The 27,300-nt window shown below is 45.1% G+C and overlaps 1 protein-coding gene across 1 annotated transcript; it reads left to right on the top strand.

Moving 5' to 3' along the window:
* LOC141095377 (transcription factor HES-4-B-like) lies at positions 1–27,300 on the top strand. The gene is made up of 5 exons (XM_073581337.1): positions 1–152; positions 10,005–10,100; positions 20,903–21,003; positions 25,918–25,927; positions 26,621–27,300. Exons 1-5 carry the CDS (start codon positions 96–98, stop codon positions 26,903–26,905), a joined length of 549 nt encoding a protein of 182 aa, XP_073437438.1. The 5' UTR covers positions 1–95; the 3' UTR covers positions 26,906–27,300.

The following is a 27,300-nucleotide window of genomic DNA, read 5'->3' as shown; positions in this document are numbered from 1 at the left end:
GGCAGAGAGGTTAGAGAGGCACAACACTGAGATTCAGGACCAGTGTAGAGCCACTCCAGGGATCACACTGGGAAGCTGGATAGAGGCTGGTGGCAATGTCTGCAGCTGCTAAGGATCCCCTGAAACTATCCAATTCTAAGCAGGAAAGAAAGGTAAGACCTCGCTCTGTGCGGAGCTAACGGTATCAGTGGAGAACTTATTGGCATGGGAATCCGCACCGCCAGGTGCACACATTGGAGATCCGCGGTACGGCACAGTTCATACACACACATGGGGGCACACTTGCAGCTGGACCCATTTAAATTTTGCAGCCGGGCTCTGCCTAATTGTCCATAGGGAAGGTTCACACACAGCGAGAAGCAGCTTGTCGAGTCTGTGTATTTCAGAATCACAGCATGCGGGGTAGAAAAGCCTTCCATGTGTCTGCTGCACGGCTTTGTGTTGTATTCATGTACGGCATAATAAAGGAAGACTCTGCAGAAATCAGCTGTAGCAGTCAGTGGTGTGAAGACTGGCTATCCTATGATGTATGGATCATTAATAAGTGTATCTATTAACTACAGGAACAATACTTCATACTTATGGCATGTGTTGATTGTGTGGATTTCCACTTGCTATAATTGTGAATGTGGAGCTGATAAGTGCAAATTCCCACATTCATGATAGGGAAATCACAGCTACATTGGTCGGTGGACCAAAGGTAATATATAATAAAAAAATAACCTCAGTGATATGTAAAAATAACGACTTAAGAAAACTTATATGGCAAGTTTTTAAAACGTCAGTTCAGTAATTCCTTAGGTTGCATCCATTCCTTCCAATGATAGTTATGACACCTACGACATATCTGTTTCCAAATGGACAACATTGACTTTTAATTGGGTGTATAACACTTCACTATATTATTTGTCCTGTCAAATATACTGTAGAACCTGACAGAAAGGAAATGACAGCAAGAACAGCTGGCGACCACCAATATGGCAGACATTTCAGCTGTCAGAAAGGTTGGCGCACTATTTCTGGGACAGATTAGACTAATTATACAGTGATACAAAATAGTGGTATAAATACATTAAGTCCCATTCATTGGCCAAAGGGGCCTATAGTTCCGCTATACTTTTGTAGTTCTCTTTTCAGAAAACGGAAGTCACTCAGGAGTTAATGAAAGGCTGCCCATGTTATTTGTTGGCTGTCAGTGAAAGGGATGACATATGAGTGTGGCCAAGGTAAGTATGACACTGTTGTGGGTGGCACTTAAAGGGGTTGCCCACTACAAACCCTTTTGAATCTGTGTGTTTCCACCCAACGAATAACATCTCTTCTCACCTCCGGTGCCAGTGCTGTCCTAGCAGTGTCAGCGCTAGCTGTCCCGGGGCTCATGTGACATTGCAATGTCATGCAATCTCTGCTGCCATTCAGCGCTGGCTTCACTCTCCGACTCCGCAGGTAAGTATAAGGCCGGGGTCACACTTGCAACTGTAATGCGAGAAACTCGCGCATAAATACCCTGCATAAAAATACATGCAGCCGCACACTCCGGTCCCGAGTGTCGGCTGCAGAGCCGGGTATTTATGTGAGAGACATGCGCGAGTTACTTACATTGCAGTTGCAAGTGTGACCCCGGCCAATGTGTTATTATTTTACTGGGTAGAAACATAGGAATTCAGAAGGGAATGTCCAAGTAGTGGACATCCCATTTAAAGGGAACCTATCATGTACGGTAATACTAGTAACATGCAAATGGAGAGCTATTCGGAAGGTGTTTGGCCGCTGTGGCTGGTGGCAGCGGCTAGTGTCGAAGTCCTGGTTGGATCCGATGGTGTGTCTTCAGCATAGGAAAGCCTTCTTGGTCCTCACCACTAGTGATGAGCAAGTATACTTGTTGCTCGGGTGTCCTCCGAGTATTTTGGCGTGCTCGGAGATTTAGTTTTCGTCGTTTCAGCTGCATGATTTGCTACTTGTAGACAGGCTAAATATATGTGGGAATTCCCTAACAAACAGGCATTCCACACATGTATTCAAGCTGCCTAGCAGTCACAAATCATGCAGACGAGACGCCGAAAACGAAATACTCGGAGGACACCCGAGCAACAAGTATACTCTCTCATCACTACTCACTACGCTCAGTAGCTACTGAAGCATAGTGGCGTCACGTGGTCTGACTTCACGCAGGTCATGTGCTGATGAGCAGCAGTGTGTACGTGCAGCGCGTTTGACTCACCGCTCAAGACACACCATTGGATCTTTTATCCTTAAGGAGTACTGCCTAAAAGAGTATTTTCCATTAACCCTAACGTGATTGGTGCCTGTGATCACTGAGGCACCTCTCGACACCAAGTGGGACTTACTCATCTGCATTACTTAACTATTAGGATTAGATGCAGTATCACCTCCTGATTTCATCTGTTATTTGCACATACCACTAATCATTTTTTATGTTGCTCTTCTACTTGGAGTTTTTGTTTTAAAGTCTCTCTATGTATTAGGAGTTTTAAAGAGCAAATTTTATTATTATATTGGAGTAATAGTGTTATTGGACATGATAGGTTCCCTTTTGTTCTGTAGGTACCACTGTGTCTTGAACTATACATTATAAACGCACTGGTGAGGTGCATGTGTGGTACTCGCAGGTACGCAGGATGCAGTGACGAGCCAGAGACCGAGTGAGGGTTAAACTAGACTTTTATATATGTAAAGAGGAAAGCTGACAACGATTTTTCCACGCAGGGAACCCAGATACAAATACACAAGTAACCAAATGCTAAACAGTACGACGAGGGGAGGTAACTATATGGCCACGCTGTGGCCAGCTACATGTTCTTGGATTAACTTGGATTAACTATAAACGCAAACGAAATGTCACTTATCGATTTCTGACGCCCTGCAGAGTTGTAGTCGGGGAGATGTCTGTTCGGTGGGGTCCACCCGAAGAAGAGTTGTCGCAGGCTTCGGGCGTTCCCACGCCCTGGTGTTAGGGGAATGATACAGGCCCCGTCGGGTGGTGAGGCAGAGGTAGCCGCGGCTCTGGGCATGCAGGCCTCAGCCGCGGTATGGAGTAGGGCAGTGGCGGCCGCTGGTCTTGCTGTACAAGGCCCCAGCCGCGGTATGGAGTGGGGCAGTGGCGGCCGCGGGTCTCGCTGTGCAGGCCGCAGCCGCGGTATGGAGCGGGGCAGTGGCGGCCACGGGTCTCGCTGTACAGGCGCCAGCCACGGTATGGAGTGGGGCACTGGCGGCCACGGGTCTCGCTGTACAGGCCGCGGGTCTCACTCGGTTTCCCTCTCGAGCTGCTTTGTACCGTCCTCTCTCCCGGTCAGGTGAGCCTCTGTCTCCCTGGGCTTGAAAGCGCTGACTCACTCTCCCACTGGGACACCACCTAAGCTCCTCCCTCCAGTTTCTCCGGCTGATCCCCTCTGCTCGTCTTGTCGTCGCCCTGCCCCCTTTTCTTGTCCCGCCCCCACATTTCCTGAGTGACTGTCGGTCCTGGCCTGCTATTCTTTCCCCCGGGAAAGTATCTCCTGGAAACCTGAGTGACAGTCCCCTTAGTTTTGGCTCGGACACATGGCAGGCCCTTTTACCGGGGCTCTCTCCCTTACACATGCCAGCCTTAATGACGGCACCGCTGGAGTGAGATGCGCTTAATTCATTAAGAGGTGCACATTAGTAAATGATTAGGTTTATTTTACAGCTGCCATGTGTCACCCCCAGAAATGTTAATTCACTCAGAGATTTGATTACATTTCTGGAGAAAAGGTAGCCTAAGTTTTAAAAAATATTCCAAGCGATTTTTGCCACAACCTCATCTCACCCTAGTTCATCTCATTTTGTTAAAGCTGGCCAGGACTCACGCAAAAATACATTAAGTTGCAAAGTTTTATGTAACTTCAAGATGGCCAAAAATTTCAAGGTGTTTTACACCACAAAACTGGCAAACTACTTTAACCATTTAGTGACAGAGCCAATTTGGTACTTAATAACCAAGCCATTTTTTACATTTCTGACCACTGTCACTTTATGAGGTGTAGTGCTGAGGTAGCACGCTGTGCAGTGATGAGGCAGTGATCCAACAAAGTTCCAACACAAAAGTCTCTTTAATGCATTACGTCACAGCATTAAATGTCTAATTCACGCAAGTGCATAGCAATTAATGTTCAGTTCACACCAGTGCATAGCCTTAATGTTCAATTCATAGCACTACATAGTACTCAGTATCCTCCGGATAGCAGCCAGTCACATATACCCTGGGTTACACAGTCACTACACACGCCAGTCTACCTTCATGATCGATTGCCGTGGGTGGCTACACAGCCGTGTCAATGTCTCTTTACTCACAGCCTTTCCAAAGTACACGATATCCCTCAGATTGCAGCCGTTACACACGCTAGTCCTTCTTCGGGCACAGGACAGTCTATCTCCTGTTCACCTCAAGTCACAAGACCGTTCACCTCCGAGACCAGTTACCGTGGGCGACTGCACCACTGTGTAAGCTGTGGGTGCCAGGCTGTTCAGCTGCCCTGGCTGTTTTGGCTCCGCTGGCCTGTATTGCCTCACACAGGTGGAGCTCCGCAATGCCGACTGACTCTAGCCCTGACTCACCCATACCCTTTACTGCAGGGATTTTAACTGGGATCTGTGGCCTTCAGCCACATGGAAAACCCGGGCCTGAAATGAAACGGACTGCACGACTATCATCCTGTAGTCTGTTTCAAAATACAAAACCCAGAGTAGGTTTTCCCTAAATCTGCCTTGGACACTGGCATGCCCAAGACTAACACTTATTTTTAATCTGAATTGCAATCACAGCCACGCCTGTGACTGCAATGCACCCCCATGGCCTCAATACTCCTCCATGCGCATCCTGAGGAGAATATACAGCGACCCCTACCTGTGACACTGGTCACTGCCTCACAGAGGTTATAGCTCTGGAACCCTTCAACGGCTCCCACTGATTCTGAGAAAGTTTTTTCATGACATATTGTACTTCATGTTAGTGGTAAAATCTCTTCAATATGACTTGTGTTTATTTATGAAAAAATGGAAATTTGGCAAAAATTTTGTAAATTTAGCAATTTTCAAACTTTTAATTTTGTACCCTTAAATCAGTCATAGCGTACAAAACAGTTAATAAATAACATTTCCCACATGTCTACTTTACATCTGAACAATTTTGGAGACATAATTTTTTTTGTTAGGAGGTTATAAGGGTTAAAAGTTGACCAGCGATTTCTCATTTTTCCAGCAAAATTTACAAAACTATTTTTTTTAGGACAAAAGCGGCTGCAGCTTTACAAAATTTTATTGGACAACTTGGAAATATAAATGTGCTTTAAAAAAATGTGCATAGCAAACATCGAGCACACTAGTATGAACGATTGACGCGTTTCAACTAGGCAGTCTTACTCATGATCATGAGTAAGACTGTCTAGTTGAAACGCGTTGATCGTTTTTTTAAAGCACATTTATATTTCCAAGTTGTCCAATAAAATTTTGTAAAGCTGCAGCCGCTTTTGTCCTGAGCTGGATTACAGTGCTTTTTCCCTGTTCCTATTTGATGTGGATGCTCACCACAATCTGTGCTGGGCGTTGGCAGGCTGGGGGATTTCACTACAGACCAGTAAGCTGACTAGACTTTTTTTTCTTTTATTCATTTTTTTATAGGAACCACCTTACATTTGAAGTGAGTTTGGGGGGTCCATATATGAGAAAATACCCAAAAGTGACATCATTCTAAAAACTGCACCCCTCAAGGTGCGCAAATCCACCGAGACAACGAAGAATTTCGGCGCTGAGGAATAAGAACCCTTAACTGCCATCGGTGATCGTTAAAGGGTTAATAAATAAGGCCCTATATACTTTAAATGTGTACTTCTGTGGCTGAATGTATCATTTGTGTAAGTGAAGGATGGCGATATACTATAGATAGCTGGCACGTGGACATTCATCTCCTTCATATGTGCAGTCATGATCGAAAGTGTTGGCACCCTTGAAATTGTTCAAGAAGATGAAGTATTTCTCCCAGAATAAGTTTGCAATTACACGTTTTGTTATACACATGTTTATTTCCTCTGTGTGTATTAGAACAACACCAAAAAATAAAGCAAATTGTACATAATTTCACACAAAACCCCCAAATCGGCCTAGCAACCAGATAAGTTGACCCAATCTTTGCATTGTGTGTGCCACACTAAGGATGGAGAACAGAAAGAAGAGAAGAGAACTGTCTGAGGACTTGAGAACCAAAATTTGTGAACAATATCAACAATCTCAAGGCTACAAGTCCATCTCCAGAGATCTGGATGTTCCTTTGTCCAAGGTGCGCAACATAATCAAGAAGTTTACGACCCATCGAACTGTAGCTAATCTCACTGGATGTGGATGTCAGAGAAAAATTGCCGAAGGGTTGCAACGCAGGATAGTCCGGATGGTGGATAAGCAGCCCCAATCAAGATCCAAAGAAAATCAAGCAATCCTGCAGGCTCAGGGTGCAATAGCGTCAGCGTGAATTATCAGTTGACATTTATATGAAATGAAACGCTATGGCAAAAGACCCAATCGGACCCCACTGCTGACACAGAGACATTAAAAATGCTAGACTGCAGTTTGCCAAAATGTATGTGAGTAGGCCAAAATCCTTCTGGGAAAGCATCTTATGGACAGATGAGACCAAGAGAGAGCTTTATGGTAAATTACATCATTCTACTCTTTACCAAATACGGAATGAGGCAGAAAAATAGAAACACAGTACCTACAATCAATTTTTGTTCCGTATTTTTTGTGTTGTTTCAATACACACAAAGGAAATAAACCTGTATAACAAAACATGTGTTACTCCAATCATTTTCTGGGAGAAATACTTCATTTTTTGGACCAAATTCAAGGGTGCCAACACTTTCATCCATGACTGTATGCATGTTCAGTCAGACACATTTTCTTAGTAAGAAGAGGGGAATAAGCAGTGAGTTATCTCCTAGATGGCAAAAGGAGTTAAAATTGAACTGTCCTATCAGTATTTACCTCAACGTCTACATTTAAGGGAGAGTCAGGAGGCTTCATACTCATCTAATCTTTATGTCAGGAGGATTGGCACAACCCAGGAGTAGTCTTGGAGCCGGGAGTGGGAGGTACGGATTAGTGCAGAGGTTAGTCGAAAGTCGTTTTCAGAGCGTAACGAGCGGGTAGGCCGATAAACAGAAAAGAGGGAGGAGATGTAGGGGGGCTGCTGCATTATGGAGAGCTTTTGGGTGAGTACAAGCAGTTTGAACTGGATTCTATAATGCTATTCTTGCAATACAGGAAATATTTATTCACAGAATCTATATAAGTCCCAAAAAATTAAACAAAGAGACACTGGCAAAAAGCTGGTAATAATTCAACGATCTGTGACAAAATGGGACGCTTTGGATCGTCCTAAGCTTTGACTGCACTGTCACAAAATGCTGAAATAGAAAAGTATGACGCACTAGTAGTGCTATGGGTCTCAAAGGGCAGTAACGCTGGAGCCGCAGTCAAGATTGCTGGAAAAGCGTCTCGCTTGGTGAACAGCGGACTCAGTTTTGTGTTCACTGAGCAAGAGGGTACGTTCACACTAGACAGGTACAGTATGTCGTGGATTTTAATGCAAAAATGCTGTGGTTCATCGGAAAGTCTGGTAAGAAAATTCGCAGCATATCCAATTTGTGTGGACATGACCTTATTTATTAGCACATGGGTTCACTCATGGAGTAAATATCATTAGTAAATTTGTCTTTTATTGGGGTACCAGATTCCCAAAATCTTGTAAATAATTGACGCATCTGTTAGACTAATAAATCACAGTGTCGACGTCATGGATACTTTTGATTGGATTTTAGAAAAACTGGGCAATACATTATTAATATCCCCAGGGTACAGCATAAAGAACTCCATACATATCTCCCACACAGGTACAGTTCCTTTGTTATTAGGTGTCACATGACTCCTGCAGCCAGGGCTGGTGTTAGGGGCAGCCAGACCAGGCAGCTGCCTAGGGCCTCCGCTCCTCCAGGGGCCCCCAGCCAGTGGCATGCTGCTAATACCTGCACACCACATGGCCGCTATGGAACCCATAAGAGGGGACTGGCGCCGCCCCCCTGCTATGCATATTCAACTTACCAGCATCATAGATGCCAATACAGTTGAAAGCAGTGATGGAGGAGAGAGTGCCAGATGACGCTCTCTATCCCATCACTCCCCCCTCTGCTTCTGACTCAGCGTGTTTGAGCAGAGGAGCTGATGAAACACTCTACAGAAACCAGAGCAGTGGGGGAATGAGGAGGAGAGGTAAGTAGTGTGTATGTGCTGGACTATACTGTGAGTATGGGGCTGTACTATACTGTGCGTGGAGGAATGCACTATACTGTGTGTGGAGGCTGCACTATACTGTGTGTGGGGGACCACACTATTCTGTGTGTGGAGGCTGCACTATACTGTGTGTGGGGGGACCACACTATTTTGTGTGTGGGGGCTGCACTATACTATGTGTGTGGGGAGCTGAACTATACTGTTTGCGGGGGCTACAATATACTGTGTGTGTTGGGGGTTGCATTATGCTGTGTGTCTGGGGGATGCAATATACTGTGTGTGGGGGCTGCATTATACTGCGTGTGTGGGTGGGGGCTGCATTATACTGTGTGGGGGGACTGCACTATACTGTGTGTGTTGTGGGGGCTGAATCATACTGTGTGTGGGGGGCTGCGTTATACTCTGAGGGGAGCTGCATTATATTCTGAGGGGGGCTGCATTATATTCTGAGAGGGCTTCATTATACTGTGAGGTGGCTGCATTATACTGTGTGTGTGGCTGCTACATTATACGGTGTGTGGGGCTGCATTATACTTAATGAGGGGGTCTGCATTATACTCTATAAGGGGGGCTGCATTATGCTCTGAGGTGGCTGCATTATACTGTGTGTGTGGCTGCTACATTATACGGTGTGTGGGGCTGCATTATACTTAATGAGGGGGTCTGCATTATACTCTATAAGGGGGGCTGCATTATGCTCTGAGGGGGCTGCATTATACTGTGTGTGGGGGGCTACATTATTCTGTGTGTGGGGATGCATTATACTCTATGAGGCTATGAGGGGGATGCATTATACTCTATGAGGGGGGATGCATTATACTCTGAGGGGGCTGCATTATGTTCTTTGAGGGGGCTGCAGCATACTTTGAGGGGGCTGTAATATATTCTGAAGGGGGCTGCATTATATTCTATCAAAGACCATGGTCAGTGCATTATACTATATTGGACCTGCATTATACTGTATTGACGACTGTCTGTCCTCATTATACTACCTTAGCCGGAGTGGAGGCTGGTAAATAAGCATTGAACGACTTCAATATTGTGGATCAGGCTCGATTAATGGCCTGAACTCAGCGCACGTAAATACAACAGAAATGTTTCTATGTGATGGTGCAATATGTGAGCATTTGGGGCCCCACTTTAAACTTTTGCCCAGGGCCCTACTTTGTTTAAAACCGGCACTGGTTGCAGTCAATTAGCAGATAGCGACGCATGTGTCACCTGACCTTGTGTCATCTTTAAACTCTTCCTGTCAGAAAATAGGTTCCCACTCTTAAGTTCCTACAAGTGTAATTCTTTCTTTGCTTTCACTTTTGCCTTTGACCAGCAGATGGCGGTGTTCGCTTGCAATTACTCAGCTAGTCATCCATTCAACCTTATACTTCTCTTGTCCATTTCCTTACACTACCAATCTGGTAATTAGCTGTTTATGCAGGCCCATTTTAAGGTCACTTGAGTATAGTTAGCCTATCATACTTTTTGTAGCTGCCTAGACAGCAAAGTGGTAGCATAAATTATTAATTGTAGCATTGGCCTCTAATCTATTGCTCTACGGTTACTGAATAACTACAACTCCCAGCAACACCCTGACTTTTGTGTCCAGTCATTTCTAAAACTAACATATATGTTAGATGAATCTTATGATATCATTCTCCAAATCAATATATATTTTTTATCCATCAATTTAGCTCAGAAAGCCGCTCATTGAACGAAAGAGAAGAGAACGCATTAACTCCTGTCTGGAGCAACTGAAAGAAACTGTGATCAGGGCATTTCATCTTGATGTAAGTAACTTGCTTATAGAACATTTCCCCCTAACATTAATGTGGAGACTCTTATCACCTTCCTAGTGAGACAATTATTTTTAGATATATTATGTATGAATTCATTGACTACTCAGGGGTCTATATATTCAAGGGGAAGATTTTTAAAATTGTATTCTTTACAAAAGTTAATTTATCAACTCCAGGAAAACTTCAACTTCATGAAGTGAAAGGAAACCACAAACAACCTCTCTCAAATGTAATGTGATTAGAAAAGCTAAGAAAAAAATTGGTTAATTTAGAGGTAAAAGCCCGGTCCTGTAAAAAAGAGAGACTGAAATCGTCTGAAGAAGTGGACTCCCTGCTGTCTCACTGTTTGACAGCTGTGCGAGAGTCCCTGATTCTGAGCTGAGAGATGTGTGAGGGAGGACTGGGAGTGTGCAACATGGAAACACATGGATTTCTGTGCTGTTAACATATTTTATTCAGGATGTTGTTATGTAAGAAGAGATGTAAGATGGATTCCTGTGTATAATGGAGCAGCAGGAGGAGCCTACAAACAGTAACGGAGGTGAATACTGTAACAGCTTCTCCTCATTGTGTTGTGCTTGTCTCTGTATACTATTTGCAAGAAATTCAGATTAAACCGTTGCAGGAAAATGATTGCTTCATTTGCAGATTGACCCTTTATAAACAGTTATGTCGCCCACATGCAGATTAACTGTTTATATGCAGCTATATCCTCCTCATTTAGCTGAACTGCATAATCCATGGGGACATAGCTTATACAGAAACAATATTCCGTTCTGGTTCTTGGCAGGAGGTGAGGTAACTTCATACCTGATTTCTTATTATCGTTTTTCTTATTTACTGACCATTAAGATACATTGATGAATTAATTTACTATGTTTGGAATTCTTTGGTGAATTTCTGAGAAAAATATGTGACAAAGCTACCAGTATATACTCTGAGCCAGCGAGTTGACAAAACAGTGACACAGCCTAAAGCAAGCCAGACCTGATCACAGGGCTTCACTAAGACTTTGAGATCCAGCATATAACCAGCTCTCCCTCACATTTGATACGTCCCAGAGAAAAGAATCTCTCCATATTTCACATTCACTCTAGAAAAGAAACAGTACAACCTGCTCGATTCCCTGTAATACTGAAGGAAGTCATCTACTTTGTCAAAGGGTAAACGTTTTAGGCAGGTGTGCAAAAACAACATTGGAAAATAAAAATGCTTTAAAAAACAGAAGAGTTAAAGGAATCTGTCAGTAGCATCAACCTTTCTATGCCATCTATATGGGCATGTAGACTATAGGAAGCTGAATAAAATATCTGCAATCCAATGTCTTATTCCATTGATATATACTTTTTTTCTTAATATGTAAAGACTCATTCAGACGTCAGTTTTTCATCAGCGTTTGTATGCCAAAGCCAGAAGTATCTCCAAAACACAGAACAGGTGTCAGTCTTTCAATTATGTTTTTTCTCTGTATGTTCCACTCCTGGTTCTGGCATACAAACACTGGTGAAAAATCACTAACGTCTGAATGAGCCCAAAATGAGCTGTTAAGATCTATGGGTGGGACATAGATCTCCCTAAGAATCTGCTTCCAGAACATATTTTAATTGAAAGTAGGTGTTACCAGTGTGAGTGTTAGGGCCTGCGGAATGCACCAAATAATAAGAATGGAACCTGCTGCTGAGTAATGGCGGAATATATGCGGCAACAAATAAATGAACACACGCGGGTTAATATCACCCAGTGTGTACTGGAGCGAGTCCTGTTGCTCCACAGAACCACATAGCCGCACAGTGTAAACAGCGGAGCCTGTTAAGCTCACAGGTCTCAGCCGTATGAGCGCTAGTATGCAGACACAGGACTCTGCCCCAAGGACACAGGGTTAGACTCCCTCTAGTCCACTAGCACTCGGCGCCACAGCTGCGGTGCCAGCAAGGAAGCAACTGCAATAGTAACGCACCTGGTGCGCACTGCACCGCTCAGGTGGATGCCACTTACCACCCTGACTAGGGTAAGGAAAGCGCTAGACTGTGCACGGCGTCATGCAGGCGGATGCAGTCACTCTGGTGCCATTGTGCTGAATGGCACAATATGTCGCTTAGAAAGGTGCTGTGACTTGGAAGCACTGTGGCACTAGATTTAGCCACTACAAGGCGCTGACTCTGACTCTAATAGCCCTATAAAATGCGTATCCAAGGGAGGGGAGTCATAATGAGTCAGTGACCAGAAGCATGCATCCATCATCACTCACTCAATAAGAGTCTATACTAGTGCATGGCCATGCGGCTCTTTTATAGCAGCGTCCATCCAGGACTTTCCTGACCCTTCCTGATGGTCCAATCGGAGCTGGAGAAGGACCTGAGCATGTGACCTCCGATCTCCAATGAGAGGTCGTCCCACGGGCATGCTCAGTGGACCGAAAGGAGGACTTAGTCCCTGAAGTACCTCACTGCTGACCAGCAGAAGTGAACTTTGTGTCATCACAAACACATTTGCAGTTGTCCTCTCACAGTCCTGTCAGTTCTACTGTACTGCTCATCCACCCAAATGACTGCTGGTTAGATGGAATATTGAAGCACTATGTGTTTGTGGTGAGACAAAGTTCACTCCTGCTGTACTGTGGTTTGCTCTGTGTACTGTGTTATTTTGTATCTTGCTGCAGGGTTGTGTGTGACTATGAGATCATAGTGTCAGTCATTACATGTCTCACACTGGTAACGCCCCTGTGAAGAGCTGGCCTTGATCTAAGACTAGTGGACTAATGGGCATATAGCAAAATCCGCAACTGTAAGGCTGAGTTCACACGTGGCGGTTTTTTTGCATTTCCGCGGCGGTTTTAACCGCGCGATTGTGCGGCGAAAAATTAGCATCCCATGCATTCCTATGGGATTCCGCAATGCTGTGCTAATGCTGCGGCTTTACCGCGGCAGAATCGCTTTGCGGTAAAAAACGCAGCATGCTCATTAATTTTGCGGAATCGCGGCGATCACGCACCCATAGGAATGCATTGTTCTGCTTACTTTCCACATGTGGCTGTGCACACCATGCGAAAAGTAAGCAGAACATTTGCGGATGGTACCCACGGTCCGGAGGAGAGGAGACTGTCCTCCGGGCTTTGGGCACCATATCCCTGTAAAAAATAGAATTTAAAATAAAAAATATTGTTATTCTCACCTTCCGGCGTCCCGCGCAGCTTTCCCGCCTCTCTCCACGCTCCCGGTCCCAGTAAGCCTTTGCGAGCGATGACGTCCGTTCTCGCGGGATCGCGAAGTCTCGCGGTCATTCGCGCGACGTCATCGCAAATGACCGTGAGACGTCGCGATCCCGCGAGAACAGACATCATCGCGGTAATTGTCGCAAAGGATTACTGGGACCGGGAGCGTGGAGAGAGGCGGGAAGGCTGCGCGGGACGTCGGAAGGTGAGAATAACAATATTTTTTTTATTGTTAATATTTTTTACTTTCTATCTTTTACTATTGATGCCGCATAGGCGGCCTCAGTAGTAAAAAGTTGGTCACACTCGTCAAACACTATGTTTGACGAGTGTGACCAACCTGTCAATCAGTTCTCCAAGCGATGCTCCAGATCGCTTGGAAAACGCTAGCAATTCTGCAAGCTAATTACTAATTACGCTTGCAAAATGCTAGTTTTTCCACGGGAAAATCGCGGGAATTTAAAATGCGATTTTCCCGCGGAATGGAATTCCGGAATTCTCGCTGTAATTTCCGCGAGAGTTCCGCTACGTGTGAACCCAGCCTAAGAGATGCAGCCTTTTTCCAGCATGGAGCACCAGTTACATCGACCTTATTGTTGTGTTTTAGTAGATATTTGCTTGCTGTGTTTTATTAGAGATTTGCTTGCTCGTCAGTTCAGCCTCAGGAATCAATGTTTCCATTCAGTGACAATAAGCAGAGAAAGACATGCAGGCTGGATCTTATGCATACATAAGGCCAAAACCAAAAATAGTAATCAAGGAACACAAGCATTATATTGTTCTCCCAGGCAATAGTCCCATTGTGTGGATGGGGATAATAGACCCAATGGAGCAGTCACCGCAGGGGGTCTCACATGCAGTCCCAGGTGATGGGCTTCTGGAACAGTCTTCATTCTGTTAGTTAAAATCAAGTTTTTAATGGGGAGGGTGTGAACACCTCTGCCCATCCAGGAGGCTGATCCCAGGAGAGGGAGAACAAGAAGTCCCATGTCTAGTCAGGTAGTTGTTGGAGTGTCGTTCAGAGACGAGGATTTAGGCTAAGGTCCTGGAGACCATGGATGTATTGCCTATGGAGTTTGGAGATCAGGTGTCGCCTGGGCTAGTTCCCCCTGCTACGGTTGAGGGATCTGGCATCTGGATTTAAGGAATTTTCTTAAGGACTGTTGCTGATAGATAGATATATGGGCTTTTGTTGTGTTTTCTGTCGTCTGGAGGAGTGTGGACTGCGACTACAGACTATACTGGCAGGAGATACGAAATCTGTGGGCCAACCAAAAGTTGGGAGACAGTGAATATCGCTCTGGGGAGGAGATCTTGTAGACTGGGGCAATGTATTTTTTCCATCTACCCGGAGTTGTTGTAAACCCATGAATGTAAGGAATTAAAAATAGTTGCATTGTTAACTAACCCAGGTGATTATTACAACCCACAACCTCAGATCTTCACAACCCCTCTTCATTTATAATAATCTCTGGAGACAGATTCTCAGGGAGATCTATGTCCAGTCCATAGAACTTAACGTCTCATGTACATATTAAGAAAAACGTGGATTTCTCTGGAATAAGACATTGTATGACAAATATCAGGGTATCATTTTATTCAACTTTCTATGACCGGCATGTCCTTATAGATGGCTTAAGAGGGTTGACAGATTCACTTTAAAGGATTATTTCTCGAATCGTAAATGCATATTTATCGTTAATATACAGACAATGTAAGGGTGTGAAGCATAAGAAGGACAAGAAAGGGTTTAGCTCCTCTGCTCCATGCCCGAAACCATATAGCTGCGCAGTGGGGTTGCCAGGGGGAAGACTTTTGGACCTGAACCGACTGCATCATGGGCCTGTCAGTAGCAGTGGGGAGGAGGAAGTGGTGCTGCACAGGAAGGAAGCCGGGCAGAGAGTGGAAAAAGCACGCGCGCAGACCTCAGAGCAGCCTGGGCAGTGGTCAGGACAAGACGCAGCTGCAGACCGGGGGAGAGAGAGAACTCCCGTTTAGAAGGCAAAGGCTGGGGAACCGCACAGAGAGACCATAGCCCATGACTACGTGAAGCTGGAGTCTGCAGTGAGAGTTGACGTGGGTCCTGACCCCCGTGCAGAGACAGCAGCCCGTGCAGAGACAGCGGCCAGTACAGAGACAGTGTCCAGTACAGAGAAAGTGTCCCCCGCGCAAAGCCCCGGTGCCCGCAGTGTAGGTGCAGAGCCCCTGATTTCTGTGGAGAGACTTAACTGTAGTGTTGGAGTGAAGGACTCAGAGCAGAGGGGACCTCGTTTGCCTCGTTTCCCCTCTGGCTCCTGCAGTAACCCCTGAGACCCCGGCTGGGGATTAGTAAAGACCACAGAGTTCACAGAGACTGGTGACGACAAGTGCCGCTGTTGTTCGGTACCAACGTGGGAAAAGTTCGACCCTTCAAGCAAGTCCCTTTCTGACTGATAAGTTCTTTCCAAGAAATACCGTCTATTACTGTTTATACTGATTGCCTGTCTGAGAACCTGTTTCACTTTGCTTATACTCGCACTGTTATTTTCTATTGTTAATCCCTGTAAATAAACCTCCCTTTAACTGTTGGTCCATCTGTTCCGTGGTGACATACTCAACACCTGCACGTTATTACAACTAAGCCCAACATAACATTTCTTCCTTGTGTGTGTCTTTTTTCATCTCTATCTGCCCCTCAGTGCATCCAGCTTCATATACAGTAGCTGGATGGGTAGTCTTATTCTCATACTGCTAAAACTACATTTCCCAGCAGCTCTTGCTTCTCCTCAATACTGAAGCCACCTCCCTCCTCGCTAGTGTTTTTCTGATAAAAAAAAAACCCTCTCTGAGTTATCATCAAGCTAATCTAAGCGTTGAATTCATATTATGCTTCTGTGCACGCTCTACTCCTGTACAGTATCCTGCATTAGCGGTTTTATCTTCAGCCATCTACATTAGTATTGCTGCCTGTATGGTTTTATATCATTAGTTGATTATAGCAGAGCTCATCTCTCGTGCACTCTTCCACAATATGCAAAGTTGTGATTGTTGTCTGCTGCAGACATATCAGTAATGTGAAACTGTAAATGCCCTTCTATTGCTGCATATTGCAGAAGATAATCTTCTACAATATGTATAAATATATGCTGCATATGCAGCTTCACATCACTGGTCTCTCAGCAGTAGGCAATACACACAGCTGAAATAATCTAAGCCATTGTATACTGCCTCATCCTGCAGTATACCTCTCGTACTACGAGATGGGCTGTATCCAGGGGGCTGAGATGAGATGAAATCTCTCCTCTCTGTTCCTTCTATATATAGTCTCTCTCTCTCTCATCATGCGGTATATCGCTCCTTTCTGTCCCATCAATAAGCAGCTCATTCTGCAGCATATCTCTCATATGCTTCCTGCATATACATCCTATGCTTCAATATATCTTTACTTTCTGTTCTCTCTATATGTAGAGCATCTTGCAGCATATCTCTTTTCTGTATATGCAGACGATCCTAGAGTACATCACTCCTCTTAGTTACCAGCACACAGGCAACACTGCTTACTAGTATGAGCTCTGCACTGTAATGAAGGAGACTTCACCCCTTCCCATGACATCATTCCTCAAAGTGTAGGTTTTTTTCTAGACATACTGCACCTATACAAGCAGAATGGCTGCTGAGAGAGACTGCATTGTGCATGTTCAACATGTGCTGAAACAACACCAAATCAATATTTGGTGTGATCATTAGAGATAAGAGGACTTAACAAAATTCAAATTTGCCAAATTGTGCCAATTATACCAGGAGCTAAGTTATTCTCTGTTACCTATTATGCTATGGAGTCTCTCCAAATCACATAGCATAATAACTGTAAGATGTAACATGAAAGAAAAACTCATACGAACCTCACTGCTCACTTCTGTTGTCGCCCTTACTACTTCCTTTCACTGTCTGATTTTCCACGCAGTATCTCCAGCCCAGTGTTCACTCTGGACTGGGACTTTCATCTGCAAGAAAACCCCAGAGGTTACTATGCATGGACATCTCAGTCTACGGTGAACACCGGGCAGGAGATACATCACGACAGAGGGGCGAAGAAGCAGACATGGAGCAGAAAACAGCGGGGGGCGTCCAGAGAGGTGAGCGGTGGGGTATGAGTTTTTTTGGTTTCTTTTTACATCTTACTTTTATTATGCTTGGGTGTCTAGAGAAACCCGGTCTAGAGCATAGCAGGAAACATTCAATGCTAGGAGAATAACTTGGTTGTGAATCAAATTTCCCATTAAAGTCCACTATTTAGCAACTTTGAATTTTGTCAGATCCGGAGAGCTGACTGGTGAGGCAAGTATGTTTGTTTGCTTTTTTTTTTTTTAACCTTTTGCCGGCCCTCTACTGTTAAACAAAATGGTAGCTGCAGATGGATGCCATTATGCTGAATTCGTAAAGAGCAAAGTACAAAAAAATAAGTATTTTCCAGAGTGCGGATGTTTGTAAAATTTGAGTAGCATTCAGTTCCACTCAAATAAATTTACCAATTTTCGGTGACCACGCTTTCACTTCAAAACAGCAACAATTCTTTTAGGTATACTTACGCAAAATCAGAGATTTTGTAGGAATATTGTCAGATGTATGTGTAACAAATTATAAAAAACAGGTGATAATTGGCATAATTTTCATACATAGGTTGAAACACCATCATTAACTAAAGCAAAAATATCTGTGTAGGAAGTGTAAAACTGTGTGAGGAACAGACAAACCCTGCTGCAAAGGTGAGGTGGTGAAAGATAGTTTTATGTCACAGACAAAGCACCATCACAAAAGTGAGCACAGCAGGAAGACGCCAGGTAGTTATACTGTACTAGTAAGGTCTCACCCAGGCAAAGAGCTTAGAGAAGACTGTTTCAAGTGTTGTTCAAGCTCTTGTGATGAAGCACCAAGAAATAGCTAATAATGAAAACCATAGACGCAATGGTTGGCCAAGGTAACTTAGTGCAGCAGATGAAAGACGCATAATGCTTACTTCTGTTCAAACCTCACAAATCAAATCACAGAGTATTTGCGTGGAATCGCGATTTTCACAAAGTACTTTATAACTTAGTGTTGATGAATCCCCTCATTTCTACTTAACATCACCGAATTTATGTGGGAATACATCAAGATACAGAAGGATTTGCGTGAAGCTTGTATCCACAGAATATCTCTGGTTATTGCTCCAAGTTGTATAGAACAACGTCCCTGCCCAGTTCCTTCAAGAACTGTTGTCATGTGTTAGTATAACAGTTTGTAATTTAATGCTGTTTTGGAGGCAAAGAGTGATCACACCAAAATATTGACTTGATTTATTTATTTTTTTTTTCATTAATTTTGCATTTTGTTAATTTCTAAAAGTAAACTTAACACTCTTTTTTTTAAAGCATTCTTAATCTGCTGAAAACTTTTGCCTAGTACTGTATACAGTATGTAAAAAAAAAAAAAGTCTTATCGTTTTATCTGCTGTCCCTTTTTATGTTTTTCTTATAACATATAGAATCATAGAATCGTAGAGTTGGAAGGGACCTCCTGGGCCATCTGGTCCAACCCCCTGCTCAAAGCAGGATTCGCTAAATCATCCCAGTCAGATGTCTGTCCAGCCTCTGTTTGAAGACTTCCATTGAAGGAGAACTCGCCACTTCTCGTGGCAGCCTGTTCCACTCATTGATCACTCTAACTGTCAAAAAGTTTTTTCTAATATCTAATCTGTGTCTCCTCCCATTCAGTTTCATCCCATTGCTTCTAGTCTTTCCTTGTGCAAATGAGAATAAAGTTGATCCTTCTACAATGTGACAGCCCTTTAGATATTTGTAGACAGCTATTAAGTCTCCTCTCAGTCTTCTCTTTTGCAAACTAAACATTCCCAAATCCTGCAACCTTTCCTCATAAGACAGGGTTTGCAGACCGGTCACCATTCTGGTCGCTCTTTTCTGAACTTGCTCCAGTTTGTTGATGTCTTTTTTAAAATGTGGTGCCCAAAACTGGACACAATATTCCAGATGAGGTCTGACCAAAGAGGAGTAGAGGGAAATAATGACTTCACGTGATCTAGACTGTATGCTTCTGTTAATACATCCTAGAATTGCATTTGCCTTTTTTGCTGCTGCATCACACTGTTGACTCATATTCAGTCTGTGATCTATTAGTATACCCAAGTCTTTTTCACATGTGCTGTCGCTTAGCCCTATTCCTCCCATTCTATATATGCTTTTTTCATTTTTATTGCCCAGATGTAGTACTTTGCATTTCTCCCTGTTAAAAACCATTCTGTTAGTTGCTGCCCACTTCTCCAGTTTATTTAAATCTTTTTGAATCCTCTCTCTCTCTTCTCTAGTATTAGCTATCCCTCCTAGCTTTGTGTCATCAGCAAATTTAATCAGTTTACCCTCAATTCCACCTAACAGTTGCCTTGTCCATTCCATACTTAGTCATTTTTTCAATAAGGATTGTATGAGAGACTTTGTCAAATGCTTTGCTGAAGTCAAGATATACTATATCTACAGCATTTCCTTGATCCACCCAATCAGTGATACCATCATAGAAGGAAATTAAGTTAGTCTGACATGACTTATTAGTTACAAACCCATGCTGACATGGGTGATTAAACCCATGTTTAATCACTTCATTCTTATCCAGGTATTGACATACATGTTGTTTAATAATTTGTTCAAAGATCTTTCCTGGTATAGAAGTCAGACTCACCGGCCTATAGTTGCCTGGGTCCACCTTCTTCCCCTTTTTGAAGATAGGAACAACATTTGCTCTTCTCCAGTCTTCTGGCACTTCTCCTCTTCTCCAAGAATTTTCAAAGATTATGGAGAGGGGTTCAAAAATTTCTTCTGCTATTTCCTTCAGTACTCTGGGGTGTAATTCATCTGGACCTGGAGACTTGAATTCATTTAGGTTAGCTAAGTGTTTCCTCACTATCTTTCTGTTTATAGATATCCTGGATTCTTCTATTCCCTTAATAGGACAGTGAATAACAGTTGTTGTCACCTTTTAAAGTATAATTTTGCCTTGAGGTGGAAAAAAAATGAGGCACTTGTAATCTCAGGTTGAGAATATCCTTAAACTTGAAAATTGTATGTGTCTTTTCACCAAGAGGAAAGATATGGTGTTGTTTTTATGCCCTACAACTTGTCATCCACTCTATTTGATTGTGTAATTCCTTATTAGGATTCTTCCAACACTATATGTGCTGGAAATTCATTTCACTCACCAGCAAGTGATGTAATATTCATTGTCCAATTGCTTGCCTGCCTTGACCACCACTCAGTTATGCCTGTATGCAGTTTTGCAGACAGGGGAGCAAGAACAGAGAGACAAGGAGCAGCCACTATTTCCATCTCTTAGATAGAAGGGAGAAACCTAATGGCTGAATCTCTTGAGTGATTTTTGGGGGCCTGAAAACACAAATAAATAGATTGTGTTGTCCCTCCGTGCATAATGCCACTTTGTATTTTCAACCTGGGTTTTCATGTTGTAGGTATGTTATGTTCACTTTTCTATTAATGTAGTGTCAGAAATGATGTATGAATTCAAGCCAAAGAACGACACTATCTGCTTATACTTTCAGCAGCCCAAGCTGGAGAAGGCAGATATCCTGGAGATGACCGTGAGACATCTGGAAAATATTCAGAAAACCAGAACCACAGGTGAGAAATTGCACAGACTAATGTTTTCACCTTTTCTTGTCCATGTTGCATTTAAACTTTTTTTCCCCACAAAGTACATTTTAATTAAAAGATCTTGGAATAATAAGTTCCTCATTTGGATGTGTTAAAAAAATGTTCCTGTGCTGAGATAATCTTATTAATTATGCAGATACACATCTGCTCCTGTTCATCATTGGCACATATCACAGTTCCTAGCCAAGGAGAGAATAGAAATTATTCACAGCATCTGCTTTTTGAGGTAACACATTTATCTGCCTGTTTTATCTCAGGAATGAGTGTTTCTACCAAGTCATCAGTCCTGTGAGCTCTTCATAAATCAAGTTAGACCTATATGCTCAGCTGCCACGGATGCACCTACGTCACTGACTAGATTTATGATGAGCTCAGAGGCCTGGAGACAAGACAGAATCACTCACTCCTGTGATAAAACAGGCAGGGAAATATGTTACCTCAGAAACCAGGAGTTGCAAGTCCCTGTATATTGACTTATCATAAGTGACTTATGCTTCCTCTCCTGGCAATTGAGCTGTGTTATGTGCTGTGAGGTAGTGCTGTCATTCACATAGGGGATCACTCGCTTGGCAGCCAACAAATCACATCCGGCACAGGTTTTCCATAAAACAATCGCGGTCCAAGCGGTTTATTCAGCATCATAAACCATGACCAGCAACATAAAGTTCATATCAAACGGCATAGCGTCCATGACAGAGCTCCACTCTGATTATCCTGTACTCACACAGGTTATGCAATGTCCATTGCGCAGGCTTTCTAGCCTCACAGTTCTCACCCCATCAGGTTTTTACCTCATGGCTGCCTCTCCATGCTGCAGACGTCCATTCCCTCCTCTGGGAACTCTCAGACACGTGCAGCCACTACACACAGGCATTTCAGGGAGGCAGACACCTCTCCCAGCGAGACCTTCCAAACAGACCAACCGGGTCCCTGCATTCACCCATGTGACCTACCCTGGCCACCTTATATGGTCCGTAGCCACGCCCATCAGGTCACATGGCTATGACCTCATCACAGGTCCTTGAACCCTTCACACACACTTTGCAATAGCATTCTTAAACACACTCCCTGGGTGGGTTTGTAAGTAACTGGGCGTGCCCGTCTCCCCAGCTACCTGGAGACTTCTCCCTGACACATTGAAACAACACATCAGCAGTATCACTGCTGATCAACACACACATAAGTCTCCATCTCAAGGCCACCCACCTTGAGATGCATAATGGTCATTCATGACTCTGCCATTCATCCTCTCTCCTAGGACATCCACACAGCACCCTCTAGCGGACACAGTGGTCACTACACCACACACCTCCCCCTCTGTTCAAACCTGAGGGGTTGAACACACAACTTTACACCAGGATCTATAGACCGGACACTCATTACATCTTGCCCCCCAGGTCGAGAGAACCGTCTCCATCTGTCATACGGCCTCATTCCTACGTTAGGCCTCCCCCGCCCCCAGCGGTCAGAACATCGGCCCTGATCTTTGGCCCTCCAGTCACAGCCTGTCTGCATCATCAGACACTGTTTGATCACCACATTCCTCTCCCTGTTTGTTCTGTTCCCTGACCAGCTCCCCCGGTCAGTACGGTCATAAGTCTTAGTTAAGCCTACTGTGTGGCCTGATTCTGACTCATTCAGCGTCTCACAGGAACTACGGTCTCTCAACATCATCCTGCCAGTCGAACTACCACTTGCTGACATTCTTCGGCCATCTGCCATGTCACTTCTTGGAGGAACCGTTCGGGTCCTTACATCTTGGGTTCAAGGTGGCCGCCACCTGGTGTTCCATACCTCTTTATCGATTCGCCGACGGTCCCGCCTCAACTGCTCAATCTCTTGCAGGTGCCCCACTCGATACTCCACGAGCATCCAAAAGTCTCTCAGGCTCTCCACGGAGCCAACCACCATGATGGGAATCCTATTCACTTCACTGGATACCTGGTCTTCATCATCAGGAGGGATCCTCACCCTCACCACACCGGAGATATTGACAAGGTCTTGCATTACCTTCCCGAGTCTTCCAACGATACTCCCAATCAGAGCTTTGGGTACCGGGACCACATCTTTCCGCAAACCCAGCCGATCCATAGCCTCCTTCGCTAACTCTAGGCGTCGAGCAGCTTTCATATTACTCCTCCTGACCAGCTGTTGGTGTGGAGACATTGTAAATGCATCTCTTTCAGGACAGCTACCCGGTTTACTGTATCTTCCCTGGCTGATATTATCACCAACTGCCATGTCTCAGGTGCCCAGTGCACCTTACACGCCTTGACTGCCACTTTGAAAGCCTCATGCACACCTTCCTCAGCACAGGCTTCTTGCATGTCTTCGGGTACCTCGACTACAAATTTGAAGGTCGTGGTCTTTCTCTCTTCCTGGACAGAAGACTCTGGCTTTACCACGGACACTTCCCTCACTACCGTTGACCCTACTGGGTGACTGTGTTCTTCAGTCCTTAGCTCACAAACTTCCTGAGATTTTATCTCCTCACGACCCTTTTCCAAGATGGATACTGGCAGTTCCGTCTTGTTATCTCTCGCGCTCACCCGCGGTAAGCTTTCGTCCAATTTCCTCTCCTGACGAAGATCTCTTACAGTTTCTTTGAGTTCTTCCATCTCTTCCATAAGGGTCTAGTTCACACTTTGCCAGGTGGACAGGTGACCTCTGAGCTCCAAGACTTCTTTCTCGAGCTCCTCGACCCTGTGCTCAGCCGTTTGTCTCAGGACTCTTTCTCGTTTGACATGTTCTTCTACCTCTTCTCTGAGGGCCTTATTCAGTCCTTGCCACGTTACCATGTGACCTTTGAGCTCAGAGACTTCTTTTTCTAGCTCCTCTAGTCTGTGCTCCCTGTCTCTCTCAGAGCCACAGTCACCCCCAGAGTCTGAGTCACCCCGACCTGCCGAGCAATCTATCCAGTTACCCATTAACCGTGCGAACACTCCAGCCGTTTTATTAACCAGGTCAACGTCAGTCCTGTCACGAGATGTCAGGTCCGTCCGTTGGGCAGACATACCCCTTTTCTTGGTCACTTCTACCTCGGACCTCTCCACGTCAGGAGCCGTCACCGTCTTAGTATCGGTTAGCTCAACAGTAGGAACGTCTCCACCCTCCTGGCATATGTCATCAAACCTGACAAAGTCCCGGCCCCACTCCAAGGCATACACTAAATCTGATGGTATACTGCCACCTTGGCACTCACTGCCTCCGAACCCCTCAAACATTACTCTGTCTACTGCACAGTTCACCGTGACCCCATGTTTACAGCGAACCTGGACCATTTTCTCGGTGAGACAGAAAGTGAGAGGAGTTCCTACTAGAGTCACCTGACTCTTTGAGTCCAACCGTCCCGAGATTCCTTCCCGGTGCAGAATCACGGTACACACTTGCGGCCAGTCATCATCCGGAAAGAATATCCCACATTCTGGAAGCAACATACACGAACACTGCGGTTCCTCTTTTGCCACACCAGCCCCTTTCTGGACCAACCCGATTTGGGTCACCGCCCCCCTCTGGGACTCCACCCCTTTTTAGGTTACCACCCCAATTTGGGACTCCACCCCCTTTTGGGCTACCACCCCGATTTGGGCCACCGCCCCCTTTTGGGATTTCCCCATGTCTGTTATACCGGTCTTCTCAGACCACAGTTCACACCACACAGTTTATGTCTCTTACTATACCACACAAGTCCTTGTTGGCACCACCACTGCTCCTGCTGTCACCGATCTTCGACACCACCGGCTGCCGTTCACACACAGCTGCTGGTGTCACCTTCGTAACCCCGCCGAGTTACCGGAAGCTGCTTGTCCCCTTTGTAACCCCACTGAGTTACCGGAAGCCGCTTGTCCCCTTCGTAACCCCACCGAGTTACAGGAAGCCGCTTGTCACCTTCTTAATTCCCACTGAGCCACCGCAGGCTGAGTTGAGAAAAGGAAAAAAAAACACACCACACAAAACTCACGTGTCCTGTCTGTGTGCTATTCAGGACGTTCCGTCTCCACCTGAGACCGTCCAACACACAGGGCGCACCGGGTGCGATTCAGGGAGCGACCCTTCTGCCAGGGTCTCCCCACATATCAGCATCACCAGGTCCAGGGGCTTGGCGGGTGCTCTTTAGGACATCCGCCTCCACCCGAGACTGCCCAACACTCGCGCCTCACCAGGTCCAAGGTCATACCACATGCTCCCGGGATCCGACTCTTTCTCCTAGAATCTCCCATCACTGACCCTCCAGGACCTTTCCTCACTGAACCCTCCAAGTACACAGTCTTACTCACTGACCCAGGTCAGTACCACACGAACACCTGTCCGTTACCTGTGTCGGCCACATAGGTCCTCGGGTACTTCTCCTCCACAGAGGCACCCTAGCAATCACCAGTCTCTTTCTCCTGGGGAAACGGCCACACTGGGCTCACTGATCCGGACAGTGCCTTACTCACTAGGCCGCCCCACGGTTCCAGAACCACAGCCGGACAGTGGCTTCCCCAAATGCAGGCCGTCACAGGCTCTGCTCACACACATGGCCGGTTAGCATATTACACGGCTTTCTCGACCGTCAGCCCTCCTGGCTCAGCATTGCCCTTAGCAACTGAATTTTTGCAGTCCTCTTCCGTTGCTCCCAGCAACAAGGCTACAATATTGCCCTTTGCAATCTCCACCAATTGTGAGGTAGCGCTGTCATTCACATAGGGGATCACTCGCTTGGCAACCAACAAATCACATCCGGCACAGGTTTTCCATAAAACAATCGCGGTCCAAGCGGTTTATTCAGCATCATAAACCAAGACTAGCAACATAAAGTTCATATCAAACGGCATAGCGTCCATGACAGAGCTCCACTCTGATTATCCTGTACTCACACAGGTTATGCAATGTCCATTGCGCAGGCTTTCTAGCCTCACAGTTCTCACCCCGTCAGGGTTTCACCTCATGGCTGCTTCTCCATGCTGCAGATGTCCATTCCCTCCTCTGGGAACTCTCAGACACGTGCAGCCACTACACACAGGCACTTCAGGGAGGCAGACACATCTCCCAGCGAGACCTTCCAAACGGACCTACCTGGTCCCTGCATTCACCCATGTGACCTACCCTGGCCACCTTATATGGTCCGTAGCCACGCCCATCGGGTCACATGGCTATGACCTCATCACAGGTTCTTGAACCCTTCACACACACTTTGCAATAGCGTTCTTAAACACACCCATTGGGTGGGTTTGTAGGTAACAGGGCATGCCCATCTCCCCAGCTACCTGGAGACATCTTCCTGACACATTGAAACAACACGTCAGCAGTATCACTGCTGATCAACACACACATAAGTCTCCATCTCAAGGCCACCCACCTTGAGATACATAATGGTCATTCATGACTCTGCCATTCATCCTCTCTCCTAGGACATCCACACAGCGGACACAGTGGTCACTACACCACAATGCAGACAATGAAATGGAATAACTCTGTATGGCCAGACACAGCAAATAACAGTATATACAAAGGATACATTTATATCAGCACAGGAACATATTTTTAACACATCCAATTGCGGAACTTATTATTCCAAGATCTATTGATTAAAATGTACTTTGTCAAGGGGGTTTTACACATAGCGATATCGCTATAACGTCACCGATTTTGTGCATGAGCTCCACAATCTGCTTCTAAACTGCGACTGGATGGATCAAGCCCTCGGTGCACGGCTTCTCAATCACCTGCTAAAATCTCTTCCCGAAGCCATGGATGCAAAGTCTGAGCTGCCCCTTATAAATGAGGAGGGTGCCGGGAGGACTCCCTTACCCATGCCGAAACCTGAAGCAGGCACAAAATTACAAGTTAATGAACTGCAGAAACATTGCCCTCTTATGGGCTCACCACAGATGTGGAGACCCTGGTAACCTTGTTGCGCCACCTTAGTTAAAGGGGCCATATAGTGCAGACTGGGTGACGCCATAGGCAGACTCACTGTAACCCTCTCTCCTTAGCGTGTTTATCCACCCTCACTGTGTATTTCACTTGTACCCGGCAGTTACATTGGATATAGGAGCAGAGAGTGAAGTTGCTGTTGGCTGTAGCTTGTCTTCCATACAATATGTATATGTATCTTATAGATATGCTTTAACACATTGGGGTGCATACCCCAGTAGGTGTACTAAAAAACAGGAGCTTCTGGCTGGAGCCCTACGTCTGTAGCCTGCATTGTAGAAGGCTTCTCTTCCCCTATTTATTACAGAACATGTAACATTTCTATTCACATGATAATCTACAGCATCCGATTTCTGAATAAAATATA

Source organism: Dendrobates tinctorius, unplaced genomic scaffold (genome assembly GCF_039654945.1).
Source record: "Dendrobates tinctorius isolate UK_male_01 unplaced genomic scaffold, ASM3965494v1 ptg000069l, whole genome shotgun sequence".
Taxonomy (NCBI): Eukaryota; Metazoa; Chordata; class Amphibia; order Anura; family Dendrobatidae; genus Dendrobates; species Dendrobates tinctorius.
Note: the sequence above shows the minus strand (reverse complement) of the source record. Positions and strands in the feature narration are given on the sequence as shown.